The 16,040-nt window shown below is 41.7% G+C and overlaps 1 protein-coding gene across 1 annotated transcript in view; it reads left to right on the forward strand.

The window, feature by feature from the left end:
• The window catches only part of FAM117B (family with sequence similarity 117 member B), a 28,362-nt gene that overhangs the window by 6,948 nt on the left and 5,374 nt on the right, over nucleotides 1–16,040 (forward strand). Inside the window, exons 2-7 of the mRNA XM_081017091.1 lie at nucleotides 4,404–4,555; nucleotides 7,403–7,495; nucleotides 10,095–10,208; nucleotides 11,249–11,392; nucleotides 13,038–13,263; nucleotides 13,566–13,686. Coding sequence (XP_080873217.1) covers nucleotides 4,404–4,555; nucleotides 7,403–7,495; nucleotides 10,095–10,208; nucleotides 11,249–11,392; nucleotides 13,038–13,263; nucleotides 13,566–13,686 — 850 coding nt within the window. The remainder of the gene's footprint in view (nucleotides 1–4,403; nucleotides 4,556–7,402; nucleotides 7,496–10,094; nucleotides 10,209–11,248; nucleotides 11,393–13,037; nucleotides 13,264–13,565; nucleotides 13,687–16,040) is intronic.

Here is a 16,040-nt window from a genome sequence, read left to right on the forward strand (position 1 = left end):
TGTTTAAAAATTACTGCATGGAATCACCCCAACTTTATGGAGGAACCCCTCTTCCTTTAATATAGGGGAAAGTATCTTGGGCTGACTAAGGGTTAACGAAACCCTAGTTCAACATCAGTGGGAGTTTTACAGCTGAAATTAAATTAACAGGTCCAACTGGCTTGTGCAATGGTAAACTTAAACGTTTTGCAAAAAATATTGAACCCCAAAATGGAATTGTTCCATTTAGTGGTGGAACACATTCCCACTTGGTTTGTCTGGAAAACAAAGTTACAAGACTTAAACTAGTTTTATCTATTTATAAAAATATAGTTTATGGATGCAATTGCTCTTATCCTTTCTGACTTGAACGCCAATTTCTGCGTTGTCCTGTTTTGATGAAGAACTTTAAGTTTGTGACATCTGAGGAAGTGGAAAAGATCCGTACAAGTGAAGGAGAAATCTCCATAGTTTTGAAGGAGCAGTGATGAGACCACTGGTTCAGAAACCCTCATTTGATTTCACATTTTAACAATTTTAGACAAAGACTGCAGCTTGTGTACAAAATTGAGTGAGGGGGTCTCCTTCCACTCTTCCCCACTTGGACACGGATGGCCCATTCTGTTTCACTGCCTGAGGTGAAACAGGAATGTGCCACTCCCTACTCACGCCCCAACCCTCCTCTTCCGCTGTCGTCAGAATGCCCCCCCCCTTCACCTTGCTGCTTGTCATCTCCAGCAGCTTTTGAAATCATCAACCAGGCATCCACATTTTCACTCACACTGTAGCATACAGTTGAATAATTTGTGGGGATTTTAAGCATAAATGGTACATTTTGGCTAGCTGCTCCTAGTCAATACTTTATCAGCATACAACAGAAGTACGCGAGAGGAATGGTTAGCATCATTTTTAAAATAAGATTACATTCAAACTATGCAGAAGCTACCATACCATTGGTGTCAGAACTTCCCATATTAAACAGTCGGACATGTTTTTGGCTAGTTGAAGCCCATTCTGAATTACTTCCTCCTATGTGGTGGTGATATGATATGCACTGGGGAAGCTAGCATCTGTTACCAGCTTAGAGTTAGCAGAACTCTAATTGTGTAGCAGTTGAGTTACTGTTCTGCTGCTTTCCAGATGGCAAGCATGAAGCTTAGGTGCCTAGCAAAAAGCCCTATCCCTATTCTACTCTGGCAGAAACATAGATAATGCCAACAAATATATATTGCAGTTACATGGTGATTTACCTATTTACACCCTTTTGGCCAAATTACATTGTGAAAATTAAGGTGCGCATTAGATTCGATAGCACGTTTACATTTGCTAATAAATACCTTTTTTGGTTTCAAGGTTCTGAAAATTGAGGTGCTCATCAGATTCAATGGCACATTAGACTCTAGTAAATTCGGTACTTAATTTTTTTATCGTGTTTTATAGATTGTAGGTTTTTAACTGGTATAGAGATACTTCTCATCTTGAAACCTTGTTTTAACTGTATTTGTACTATTTTATGTGAATGCATTGGGCAGCAGACAGATGGAGCACAAACCTTTAATTGCCATGATATTTGCTGCAAATACAGTAGCAAATATCAATGTATTTTTCTGCTAATGCTGATAATAACTTGTAATTGACATAATTGATGTATCTGCACATATATTTTCAGAATATATGAGCATAGCAACCTAGTAATCGTTTGGATTCGTTGTTTTCCAGCCATGAAGTTGTGGAAGGATATGTCCATTCTCTTATCTTACATAATTTATGTTTGGCCTAACTTCTGGGTTCAATACCGTCTCACTTTCCTAACCTAAACTAATTGATGACAACTTGCTGGATATATAAATCATTGTGGAAATGAATCTCTAACTGTTAACAATGATAAGTTAAAGTTTATGGTATTTTCAAAAAGGAAGGCCAAATATTATTGGACTGTGGATGGGCAAAGGATAGGACAAGTCGATTCTTAGACGTATCTCAGGATCTGGCTTCATGTCTGTTATCTGTAATGTACAGGGTAAATTAGCAAAGATCAAAGCAGACTCTGCAGTAAAAACATTCTTCAATTTTCTACACAAAAAGAAGTAAATTTGTTCCAGCTGCTATATGAGTGCGCTCTGTAAAAATTGTGACCCAGATTTTGTTTGGAGCCTCAATATTGTTTCCAGAACTTGAATTTTCTCTTGAAAAATTGAACAATATGAAGGTTCCATCAGGGGCAGGGGGTGGTATGAGATGTTTTTCTCTCTCTTATTTGATGTCATTGTAATTAGTATGAGCCAAATCTGACGGAATAATGAAAATATAGATGTGCAAAAGCTGGTTGCATTGACTAATGGACCATGTACTCCACAGTTGTTGAGTCTTAGCTGATCTTGTTCTAATAATTGAATGGCATGTTTTAATTTTTGTGACAATGCCCAAGTGCAGAAGAGATATTTTATTGGCCCATTTTCAAGATTTTAGATAGCAGATTTCCTAGAGTTCCCTTAAAGATAGATCCAGCCTGTATAACCACTCAGAGGTTGAAAGAGTGTCTAGTCATGTTTTACTGTTGTTTTTACCAGATAACGCATAATTATGAGGTGATTTCCTGCTCAATTGTTCTGACTATATTCCATGATTACTAAGCAAGTGGCAAAAATATCTAAACGTTGTTATATCATGCCTCTTAGTTCTGCTATGATCGTTCGTTCTTAGCTTGTCATTTTTTAAAACAATTGGCTTCATTGAGGCTGTGTTTTTGTATTTTTAGATTTTGTCTTACTGGTTGGTTGATCATAATAAACATCTGATTGACTAAATATAAGACCAATAACGAGTATCCTATAACAAGAGAACTTCAGGCAGAGGGAACACTGAATGGTTTTGGAACCATTGACTATAGTATAATTAAGTCTAATAAAATTAAGACATTTCTGAAATACCTCTATTGTTCATCAGCCCAGCTGTTGTAACTGCTATCTTGAAGCAAGTGCATCTCTTGTTATGTAGGTCACATCATGTGAAGCTAGCAGCTGAGCAGTTGTGGGAAAAGAAGGGGGGCCGAGTAGCAACACAAGGGAAGAAATGACAATGAAAATACTACACGATTTTCTGAAGTGCAGACAGTATTTTAATGAAATATTCTGAAATAGCCTAGGGAGCTAGATGAGAAAAATACATTGGATAGATTCAGAAAAAAATAATATAGTGAGAATATATATTTAAATTTTACTCTCCTGCTAATGGGGATGAAATACCGGTATATATGCAAACCTTGTGCAGTTAACCATAGTATATGTTTTTATTGGGCTGATGCTAAAATATATACATGCATTTATCTGCAAATGGGAGCATTGGTCGTATGATGCTCAATTACTTTACGCAGTATAGTGTCCTATACTACACGACGATGTATAATGCATTTTAAGCAAAACAGCTCGGTGTGTAATGCATTAAGCAAACTAGCTTCTAGGCTAATAAAATAATGGTAAACTTTGTGCCCTTGCCAGAGTTGTTGTGTGGGCATGCGCACTATGGTTTGTGTATTTTTTGTTTTTCAACATCTGCTCCCTGTGCATAATAAACTATTCATGAATTTCTGGGAAGTTTTAGAAGAAATTGGATGAAAAGAAAAAGTCACGTTGTGTGCCTGAGTGAGTTCTCTGAATAATAATGACTTTTAATTGTGTGTATGGATTGGAGTGTAGTTGATGGCTATACTGTAGTTGACTATATTTTTTTATTCAGGAAACGGTAGCTATTGTTGCAATTCTAGTGATTGCTTTCCCAGATAACTGATTCAGTATGTGTTTGTGATTTTTAAATTGTAAAATCCACTTTTCAGAAGTTTTACTAATGTTGAGGAAAGCAAAAAAGCAATATATTGGGGGGAAATGGAGTCTTCTGATAAATTATTACGTGTGGGTACTACTACTCTGGGTTTGAGGCTTTTTTGGTTTTATTATGCAACAGGGAATTAGAAGCACAATTCCTAGTATTAAACAATAAGTTAATGGAGTGTAATTTATCTCAAAAAATGTAAATGGGGTGACCAGCTAGAAGGCAGACAGTGTATTTAACCTAGGACTGCCAATGAGTCAAACTGTAGTATGTAATAGCACAAAGGGAAAGTTTGTCAGCCTATTCTGTCACAGTTTAATACAGCTGTGCATTTAAAAAGTCTTCAAGGCCTAAACTTTAAATATTCATTGTTGGCAGCTGAGTGCTATGTTAGCCAGGAGTGTGTGTGTGTGTGTGTGTGTGTGTGTGTGTGTATATATATATATATATATAACCTATACATAACAGCTTCATAAATAAAACGATTACCAGTTGTGTACAGTCCAAATGCATGATACGCAGAATGAAAATCTGTGTAACAGTAGGCTTTATTTCCTCTCAGTCATATTTTTTTCTTTTTCTTCTTCTTATTTTAGTTGATAAACCACGGCCACCTTCATCAAGCCCTTCCAGTATTGCTCGACGTACCCCTTCACTAGACCTACTTGCTGCTCCATATCTTGCTGGACAATGGCCTCGTGATAATCACGGTCAAGCTGCACCGTGCATGAGGGACAAAGCCACACAGGTAAGAGTTCATATATACTAGGAAAAAACACTTGCCAGGCAGGGGTAAGGAATGTCAGCACCACTCCTGTCTGCTGTGGTGGGTTCACAGAAGTTCAGCAGGGGACATTTTCTACTGAATTTATATGCTTAAAGATTTGAAAGCATTCTTCTTTGTTCATAGAGCACTGAACATGAGTAAGCAATATCTTTAACTATCCTTACCTTATTTGGTGTGTCATTTCATGGCTAGTATTTAACAAATTATATTGTGGCAGTTGTTGACATGGGTAACAGAGGCTCTTGACAGTTCAAGACATAATTAATATTGTCAGCAGGCTTTATTTTAGTTTAATATTTAAGAAAAGTGATAGATGGCCCCTAAATAATAGCCCAATGTGTGTTTTCTTTATGTTCCTGCAAAAATGTACATGCATCTTCTTTTAAATAATTTCAAACAATGGACCAAGGAGAGCCAGGTAGTGTCCCCAATCCAGACTGGATTTTGCAAGGGACATTGCACAATTGATTAACGTTTTGTTTTGAATTATTTTATTCAAAAGTATTTCAGCAATCCAACAGAAAAGTGGGAAGTTGGACTTGTTGATCTCTCATCTGCGTTGAATATGAGTGACAAGAGCTTAGGGAATTATTATTATTATTAATAATATTATTATTATTAAAAACCAACCCAAAGTATGTCCTCAGAAACAGCTACTGGGCCATTTCACAGGGGGAGTGCAAAAGGAGCAAATAACATTGCCTATATCTAAATTATATAAATAATAATCATCGTTCATTATGTGATAATTTACAGTTCCTCTTACTACAAACTGTAAAAGGTATAAAAATAAGACATTAGAGAGCTCAAAGCTGCAAGAAATTCACAACAGCAAATGATAGCTTCCTCCTGCTCCCGGAGCCCTACACTCGTTTGACAACTAGTTTCGGGATCTTTAGCCCAGATGGTGTTGAGTGCCATATAGCAACTGGTGTTTGGGAGATCATTTTAACAGCTATTTTTAATTATTCTCAATGCTTCTTTCAACCTATTCAGATTTGCCTCCTTTGGGAAAGACTGTAAGTTAATTCACGGGACAAATGACTGCTGTTTCTTATACCACAACTATACTGTAATAGTGATGCAAAACACAATATATATTTTACAATCTGGCCTTGGGGATTCTCCTTCAGATTGAATATTTTGGCCCTGCTATTTAATCTTTGCATAAAGAATGTACAGTTGCATTGCTTGGTTCTAAGGGCCACACATATATGCAAAAATTGTATACAGCCAGAATGGATGTTTTTCTTGGTGGAGGAAGCCCTGTAGCAAGGCTTCCCCTGTGTTTCTACTACCTCCCTTCCACAACTGAAGGAAGGAGAGGGAAGGCAGAGAGAGACTATTGTGAAGGGAGGAGCAGAGATAGACATAGGCAGAAGGAAAAGCCTTGGGATGGTTTGGTTTTGGGGGGGTCTATAGAAGCTCTATCTTTTTAATATTAATTAAGCTAAATTACTCACACAATCACCCATTTCTTTTTTGGCTTCAGATAAATGGACGGATAGTTTACATAGAGCTGAGTTCGTGTTTAGATAGTGATGCCATGTGAGTTCGTAGAACTTCAATTGTAAATTTCCAAAGGTGTTTCGGTTTTTCTCTCTTGGTTGCGGAAGCCTTAAAATGGTGGTTGCCCTGCCGTGCTTCCAATAGGGGAGAATTCATTTCCTTGTTGAATCAGTGTTTGAAAGTTAGACTCGCTGTTTCTTTCGTTCTTCTCTGTGCTGGTACGTGTACAAATATCGTTAATTCTCAAAGGGTTGGCCTTGGGAGAGGTTTGGAGGAGTAGATTGCTTTGCTATTCCTACTTCTTTAGGCCTAGGACTCCTGCTGTGTGATGTTGGCACCAAAATGTACTGTTTTCTTCCCAAGCTGTCTATTGCTAATTTCCTTCGCAAAGCCTGGGATGGTTAAATGTGAGTAGGGTGCAACTCAGCTGTAGTTCAGGAGTGCTCCCTGCCATCCACTCCCTCCCTTAAATGGCAATCAAAAAATTCCAGTACTGCTTTCTTTATGCAGATGAGATGGTTTTTATTTCATCATCGCTAGGTCCCTGGATGGTCACAACAGTGCCAGTCATTTAAGAACCTGGGTTCACTTACCAAGAGGAGCAAGGAGGTTGCGAGGTGGCAGGGAAGTTTGGGCTGTGTGGGTGCTGCCGTGCATTCACATAGCCTAACCTTCCCACTACTTTGCCCTCCTGCTAAGTGACATTGACTCCGCTGACAGGAAGCTCGTGTTGTGGCTCTATTCCACCAGGCAAGCTGCTCCTGCAGTGGTGTAACAGTTGGATATTGAATTGTTCAATTTCCTCTGAAGCATCAGCTCATAACATTTCTGACTGTAAAAACCATAATGCATTTTTTGCTGAATATGCAAAAATGGATGTTCAGTGTATTAATTCTGTGTCCTCAATTTTGTACATTAAAATTAAATCTGACCATAAAAGGTCTGCTTATCTGTGGGAATTAATTTTTTTGTTAGCTACACATGCATTTACTCAGCTTAGATTTCAGACTTTGCCCACCAGATATCTGACAGGCAAATTTTTTAATAGGCCAGTAAATGACTGTATTTGTATATGTGGATCAGACCAAATCAAAGGCATTATACACTGTATTCTGTATTTCCCTTTATATAGCTCATTTAGGAATAGATTCTTCTATTCGTTTCAGAATGATTTAGGGAACTAAACTTTTAAGGTCTGGCATGTTGTATTTCTGAAAATTATTTTGATCCAATCTGTTTCTAGTCAGCCTCTGATTTTAAATTTTTAGAATCATTTTTTTTCCTTTGTCCTTGTCATAGACTGAAAGTGCTTGGGCTGAAGAATACTTGGAAAAGAAGAAAGGCTCTCATAAGCGATCGGCATCTTGGGGCAGCACAGATCAACTTAAGGAGGTTGAGAAACATGTTTAGCTGTATTCAAGTCAATACACACAATAGCTGCAAATGATTGTACAGTACATTCCTTACACAACATGAGAAATATGTGATCTCTCAACATTGTGGGTGGGGAACCTCAGGTTCCTGGAGGCCAAATGCTGCCCTTTGAGCCTCTCTATGTGACCCTTAGAACTTTCTCCAGATCATACCCCTCTGCCTTCTTTTGCCTCTGGCCACCACTGGCCTGTAGTCCCTGGAAGGTTGCCCTCAAGAAAATGCAGCCTGCAGGCTGACAAAGATTCCCCATTCCTATGCTGTACAGTTAATACCTCAGGTTACATACGCTTCAGGTTACAGACTCCGCTAACCTGGAAGTAGTACCTCGGGTTAAGAACTTTACTTCAGGATGAGAACAGAAATCGTGCGGCGGCAGCAGGAGGCCCCATTAGCTAAAGTGGTACCTCAGGTTAAGAACAGTTTCAGGTTAAGAACGGACCTCCGGAACTGGTACAGAGGTACCACTGTACTAGCAAGAGGAGCAATAAAACATGGGGCTCTTCTAAATGTTAACAAAGCCACCCATCTGACTGCTCAGAAGGTCAAGTTCTAGCACGTGGAATTGGTGTAGAAACATGTAATAGAGAAGAAGACATCATAGTTAGAGACAGGCATGGTAAGAAGATGGCTAAGTATCACTTTCATCAGATTGATAACCATGGAGAACATACAGCCAAATTATTTTTTTATGTCAACTTTTACTTCTCTCTTTTTAAAAAAAAACTGCTGGTGTTTGAAATACAATATGAATATTTGAGTGCCTGCCCTCACAGGGAGAAATACCCCTTGGGTCTACTTCCTGCCAACCAACAAATCTGTGCAACCAAGTGGTACAGATGCAACTCAGTTATAGGCAGAGGGAATTTGTCTCAGCCCTTCCCTCTGCCACAGCCACTACAGCTTGTCTTGGCATAGCTCTTTCTCATGCCTCTTGCTCATAGTTGAGGTCAGGTGGTGGCGATGCCCACCTGCCATGATATCAGTGAAAACAAAGGCTGAATGGCAGGTGTCCAACGAGCCTTCTCCCCCATGTGGAATGGAAACGCCAATGTTTCCATCAACATGCATTCAGTTTTCACAGTGTGATGGAATTCTCCCCGATGCTTTTTAACATCTTTATGCGCCCCCTCGCCCAGCTTGTCCGGAGTTTTGGGCTGGGTTGCCATCAGTATGCCGATGACACCCAACTCTATCTGTTGATGGATGGCCATCCTGACTCGGCCCCAGACACACTGACCAGATGTTTGGAAGCTGTGGCTGGATGGTTACATGGAAGCCGGTTGAAGTTAAATCCTTCGAAGACAGAGGTCTTCTGGCTGGGACGGGACGATATGGGATTGGGGGGGCAACTCCCATCTCTTGCGGGGGTGCAGTTAGTGCCAGCACCGTCCGTTAAGAGTTTGGGTGTAATCTTCGATACCTCCCTCTTTATGGAGGCGCAGATTACAGCTATAACAAAGGCGGCATTTTTTCATCTCCGCCAAGCTAAGCAGTTGGCCCCTTATCTCTCTCGCCCTGACCTAGCCACTGTGATCCACGCGACGGTCACCTTCAGACTGGATTATTGTAACTCGCTCTACGTGGGGCTGCCCTTGAGACTGACCCAGAAACTCCAGCGGGTGCAGAATGCCGCGGCGAGACTCCTTATGGGGTCTTCGCTGTGAGATCACATTCATCCGGTACTATACCAGCTGCACTGGCTCCCGGTGGAGTACAGGATCAGGTTTAAGGTGCTGGTTTTAACCTTTAAAGCCCTATACGGCCTAGGACCCTCGTACCTACGGGACCGCCTCTCCTGGTATGCCCCACAGAGGAACCTACGGTCTGCAAATAAAAACATCCTGAAGGTCCCAGGCCTCAGAGAGGTTAGGCTGGCCTCAACTAGAGCCAGGGCTTTCTCGGCTGCGGCTCCAATCTGGTGGAACGCTCTGTCACAAGAGACTAGGGCCCTGCGGGACCTGACATCTTTCCGCAAGGCCTGCAAGACAGAGTTGTTCCACCAGGCCTTTGGTCAGGGCCCAGCCTGACTCCCTCCTCTGGCAACCTGCACAGAACTTTGCTTAACGGTTGCCATTAATTTGATTTTAATTAATTTTTATAATGAAATGTTTTAGAATGTTGGATTATTTGATTGTTTGATTATTTGATTGTTGTTAGCTGCCCTGAGCCTGGCTTTGGCATGGGGAGGGCGGGATATAAATAAAATTTATTATTATTATTATTCCCACTTGGTGAGGCGCACATCTTTCCATCCTGCTTTTTTAATGAGCTACAAAGGCAGATCGGAGACAACCTCATTCTGCTTCCACTCCAAGCCATGTAGGAGGCAAGAAAAAAATCTGTAAATGATCGTGTTGGTACATAGGCATCCCTGTTCTTGCTGTGGTCAACATGTCTCTGAGGGGAGGAAGAATGCACATGTTAATGTTAGTAGTTTTGTGCACTGTTCCTAAGTGGTTACTGTGGTAGTAACAGTACTTACTGTACATTTTGACATAATTGTTCAGACTTTACATTATAAATTTTACAGGGAAACTTAAAATGTTTGTCCTTTCAGATAGCCAAGCTACGCCAGCAGCTGCAAAGAAGTAAACACAGCAGTAGGCATCATCGGGACAAAGAAAGACAATCTCCATTCCATGGAAATCATGCAGCCATTAACCAATGCCAGGTACGATCACAATTGTTAATGTAAAATTTGGAAAGCGTTCGTCCCGGGATGTTTGCTGTATTTTAGGTGCTGTGTCACACACAGAAACTCCCACCAAAAGTCTGGAAGCTGTCAGCACTCGAGGCAGAAAAATAATAATGACAAAATAAGTGACATGCAGCTTTATTGCCGAGCAAATGTTTGCTTTAGATTTGAATTCCTTGCAGAACTTGAAGATCAGCATGTATACAATATCAGAGGTAATGGGTGGAAGAAAAAGACTAGGTTTGGGGGAGTGGTTGCTATGCAAATTATGAGCCCTAACACCCAAATCTGTTTTTGGTTCTGAGCCTCCAGCAGGCACAGTGTGGACAGAGTTACACACTCAAATGAAAGAAACATAAGTTGAAATTCTCAAGCCAAACACTATGCCCCAGGCACATTGCAGGTGGCATGTACAAATGATGCACGATTTCCGCCGCCTGGGTCTTTTTGGACCTGGAAGAGAGAAGATTGGGGGCAAAATGCTTGTCCACCCGTACATGTTAAAATCTAAGGTATGCTCATAGTCTAGAAAAACAAATGCACTCGCTGCAGTTTATTCCTCATCAATAAAAAATTCAAATCACAAGTGCTGAGCTATTTTGGGAGAGGAAGGAATGAAGTGAAATTTTTGAGGTGATGGGATAGAGGGATATCATTCATGGCTGGGCTGTCATGGTCCGTTTCAACACCCTACCAAAAAGATGAGGCATAAGTCAATTGGAAGGGAGTTCCGTAATTGTGGAGTCACCCCTGTGAAGTCTTTTTCCAGTGTACATACCAGCTTAACCAATCTTATTAGAAAGCACACTAGGAGGACATATGAAGCAGATCCTGATGTATGGGGAAGATTCTATGTATGAAGGCCATTTCTCCGATAACCTCGTACCAAGCCATTTCAGGGCTTAACTTCGTCGTATTAATAGAATGTGAGCTGAGAGCTAAAGTTTCATTCGTTGTCCTATATTAAACTACAGAAATGTAGCATTTTTCAATTACTATTTTTGGGGTTTGTCTAGCCACCTGTCCCAAAGAGTGTGCTAGTTCCTGTGATACCAATTGCCAAGTCGACAGGATCGCGCTTCCGTAACAGCATAGAGGGGCTGAACCAGGAGATCGAAATAATTATAAAGGAGACAGGAGAGAAAGAGGAACAACTTATTGTGAGTATACTGTTGCAATCAAATAGGTTTTAATTGTGGTCTTATGCTAGTATGTGAATTAGATCTAGTTAATCTTCAAATATGAAAGATATGAAATTCTTTTTAGACATAATTTTCCTGGTTCCATGGTTTAGAAAATCAGAAATCAACATCAGGCTCATGCCTTCATCCATTGCTCCCCCCCTTTTTTTCACACCAGCTTTTTTGCACTGATTTTGGTTGAATTAATTTACAGGTTCCTCATGTCTGAAACAGGACACCGTGGTCTAATGTTAGTTTCTTAACTATAATCTTCAATCAGGATCAGACCATGGTTTCAGAACCTGGGGTTATATTCAATGTAGTGCTATGTAAACTCCCATTTCCACATTGGGACTCCGCCTCCCTCCCCCCCCGACTTTCCCAGATTTGTTTGGTGGGTTCCTCCAACCCTCCAGAGCAGATTGGGGGCCAGCAATTGGGAAGGGGCGGAGCATAAATATTTCCACTTTCACAAAGTTTAGTTGAATACCAACCTTGGTTAATAAATTGGCATTAAACCACCATTTCCCATTTTGGATGTAATGGGGCACTGTGGAGACTGCAATTTAGGCACCAAAGATGGCATGCAGGGGAAAGGCGAGGAGGGAGTATGCAAGTTGGACACTTGTTCCTGGCTTAATAGACTCTGGTTGAAGGGTGGGGAACCTGATTTCCTGAGGACTGAATATGGCGCTCTAGACCTCTCTGTCTCTGGCCCTTGGAGCTCTCTCCAGACACCCCGTCACTGGCCCTGCTTCACAGCCTGAGATTCTTTGCCTGGCTGGAATGTGTCCTTGAACTCTGATGATGACTTTTGCTTGCCTAGATGCAGGATTGAAAGAGGGGTGGGTGTCAAAAGCAGCCTACTTTGTGTGAGTGGGGGGGGGGTAATTGCTTTATTTTGCTTTTATTTTAACTATTTATTTTGTGCTTTTATCGTATACTTTTATATATAGGATATTTTCAGGTGAGAGGCGGTATATAAATTAAATAAATACTTTACAGAGGTGAAATTTGCATTCGTTTCTCTGCCCGCTTTTGCCTCTGATCCTCAGAAAGTTCCTCAGAAGGGAACGCTGACCTCCGGCTGAGACACGTTCCCCACTCTTGCTTTAGATTATTAAGCCAGGAGTGTTACTTCCAGGCCTTCCTGCTGTTTCTGAATATCCAAGTAATTGTGCATTCAACACTTCCAAGATGAAACACACATGTGTGAGAGTTTCTGGAGTCAATGAATGTCATTGGGAAAGGAAAAGGAAACCAGACATTAAGAAGGGGGTCATTCATGAAGTACCCTGCTTCAGTCAATTTGGTTGCTTTTTCTACAAGATCATCCCTTTAAATCCTCTTAAGTAGATATATATTTTCCCCTTGCTCAGAATCCTTTACTAGACCTCAAATCTCCTTAAGTTTGACTTCCATCTCTCTCTCTTTCTCTCTCTCTTTCTCTCTCTCTTTCTTTCTTTCTGTTGGAGTCTGAAGAATAACTAATCTTCTACTAAAGAGCTTTATTGATACAAAAGACTAAAGTAGTCTATTAACATGTAAAGTAATTTCTCATCCAGACAAGATTAGTGGTCTGCTGCATGGCAAGAAGTTTATACATACGTTTTTTTCTTCACAGCCGCAAGATATTCCAGATGGGCACCGAGCCCCTCCACCTTTGGTGCAACGCAGTAGCAGTACCCGCAGCATTGACACGCAGACTCCTGGCGGGGCAGAGAAGGGCAGCAACAACAGCAGCAGATCCCAGTCTGTGTCCCCAAGCTCATTCCTGGCCATTTCCAATGAGGGCAGTGAGGAGAGCCCATGCTCTGCTGATGACCTACTTGCAGACCCCAGAGATAAAGGTACCCGCTGAGAAGTGCTCATAAAAGCAAATTACAAATTCCAGGCCTAGGCATCTGCTGAAGTGTGATGGGAAATTGGGAACTGAGCAGAAAGATCAAATAGTCTCTCGTGCATTGTGGACTTTTGAGGGAATATTTACTGATATTTCTCATGGCACCGTTGGGGGATATTGATGGGTACACTGGTATGTCCAGGGGCCACGTTGGAGGCCCTGGTTTTAGGAAATACCAGTAAGAGTGTGGGAGGAACAAGGGTAAGTGTACTGGTATGTTTTAAGGAACTAAACCTCTGTTCATTACAGAGAATGGAAACAATTCTCCTCTGCCCAAATACGCCACCTCGCCCAAACCCAACAACAGCTATATGTTCAAGCGCGAACCTCCGGAGGGCTGTGAGAAGGTGAAAGTCTTTGAGGAGAGCTTGTAAGTAGTACGGTACTTCATAGTTACAAAGTCTTAACATTTCAGAAATATCTAAACTTTTGTTTTGCAGTGCAGCTTTAGTGGCTAATCTCTGTATAGACTCTTCCTAAGGTTATTTCTTCAGCTCCATCATTTTGTCAGTTCATAATTCAGTAATCATTTAAAACTGTTTGCACTTTTTTGGGGAATGCTTCCACTCTTTTGGGGAATGCTTAGGTAACAGAGATCAGACCCAAAGCTGCTTCATCAATGAGAACTGTGATATATTGCTAACCTACCATGGCAACCGGCAGAAGGCAAATACTATTCTTTGGTCAGTGATTAGGGACTGAAAATGTACCATGCCACACAAATTGAGCTTTTTACTAGTGATCAGACTTGGTGATAAAGGGGTTTATGCTGTCTAGCAGCAAGGGATGTAATAGATCTGAAGAATGGCCACTTTGGCTTTGGCACTTCACACAAAGCCCAAAAAGAGAAACTCTTAAAGTGTGGAATATCTACTTTTCTTAAAACATGAAAAACACTTTCTTTGCCTGCAGTTTTGCTTTAAGGAAAACTTAAAAGGTAAAGGGACCCCTGGCCATTAGGTCCAGTCGCGGACAACTCTGGGGTTGCGGCGCTCATCTTGCTTTATTGGCCGAGGGAGCCGGCGTACAGCTTCCGGGTCATGTGGCCAGCATGACTAAGCCGTTTCTGGCGAACCAGAGCAGCGCACGGAAACACCGTTTACCTTCCCGCCGGAGCGGTACCTATTTATCTACTTGCACTTTTTACATGCTTTTGAACTGCTAGGTTGGCAGGAGCAGGGACTGAGCAACGGGAGCTCACCCCGTCGCGGGGATTCGAACCGCCAACCTTCTGATCGGCAAGTCCTAGGCTCTGTGGTTTAACCCACAGCGCCACCCACGTCCCATAAGGAAAACTTACCACAGGTTAATTTTCAAAATTACCCAGCCTTGAACTTTGGAGACACTCAGAGCTCCTTCAGAGCTTAGCACAACTGTGGGACATGGCCCCATCCCTTCTCAGTTGCAAACTGGATAGAGAAGTGAAGACTTGGTCCCTGCCAGCTTTCAGAGAACTTAGAACACCCTCAGTCTAAGGCAGGGCTGAGAACTTCTCTCAAACTCTGAGCTGGAGTGTGTCATTGTTGCACTAACTTTGGAGATGCTCTGAAAGCAGTGAAACTGTGAGACCCAACTTCATATCAGGGAGAACCCCATCTTCTTCTGAGCCTGTAGAAGAGCAGAATCTCATGAGCTTGTTTTGATTTGGAAACACTTGGAAAACCATGAAGTGTCACTCTACTTTCTGAGTGTGTCAGGAAGTGCAAGACAAGGGAGACTCTCCAATTCTTTTAAGCTTTGGGAAAGGTGGTGGCTTTTGCCAGCCTTGGATTCAGTTGTGGACTGCCTTATGTAGGATTAAGATGACAATGACCATTGCGATTCAGTAAATCATGGGTACTTTCAGACAAGCCTCCACATTGGACAGATTTTAGTCCTTGAGCTGTTTCCAGTAGTGACCCAGACCTCTCAAAATCATCTGCCTTTTCCTCTTGCTCCTTCTGCGCTTGCAAAGGTACTTCTACTCTTTCTGACACAGTGCCACAGCTAAATAGGGTTGTTTTTCACTTCTAGCAGTGGTGCAATGCCAGAGGGAAAAGATGTGCCTATGTAAGTATATTGAGGGGGTTCCTTTTCACTGCAGTGTTGGATTGGGATGAGCGCTGTAATGGGGAGGAAACAACCCCCACTCTTCTGCTGATCAAGAGAAGAGTGTGGTGTGTGCGTGTGCCCCCTGTACAATGTGGTGGGTATGTCTTGGCCCCGGGCATGTTCTGTGCTGGAATGCAGCCCTCAGAAGATATGCCAACCCTCAGTACAGCCCTCTGGTCAAAACTGCTAATCATCCCTGCACCAAACTGCAGCTTGGTGAATGTGAACCTATGTTAAAGTGATAGATACCACATCACATTACGGAGGAGTGAAAGGAGGCTAGGAAAAGGGAACTTTTTCATCCAAGCAACCTCACCACTGCAGCCATCTGTTCTCCCTGTTCATCAGAGTTGAAGGACCCTCCACCCCACTGTGTTCTATCCCATACCATTCAATAGTCACCCAGTTCACAGGAACAGGTTTTTGTTTTTGTTTTTTGCAGGGGCGGTGGGGGGGGGTCACCAGACTTCAGTGTGGAGGAAACAGTAGCTTGTTTCTACTTGCATTTCTTGGAACCCAACCCGATAGTCTTGAAAAAAGGATTTCTAAAGTTGTTGAATTGTGTATCAAGCCATTTGTAATGCTTCATCAGGCAGTTGAGACTGATACGAAAGAGGTTTCCCGATACACATG

The sequence above is a fragment of the Podarcis pityusensis genome, assembly GCF_964106645.2.
Source record: "Podarcis pityusensis genome assembly, chromosome: 1".
Lineage (NCBI taxonomy): Eukaryota > Metazoa > Chordata > Lepidosauria > Squamata > Lacertidae > Podarcis > Podarcis pityusensis.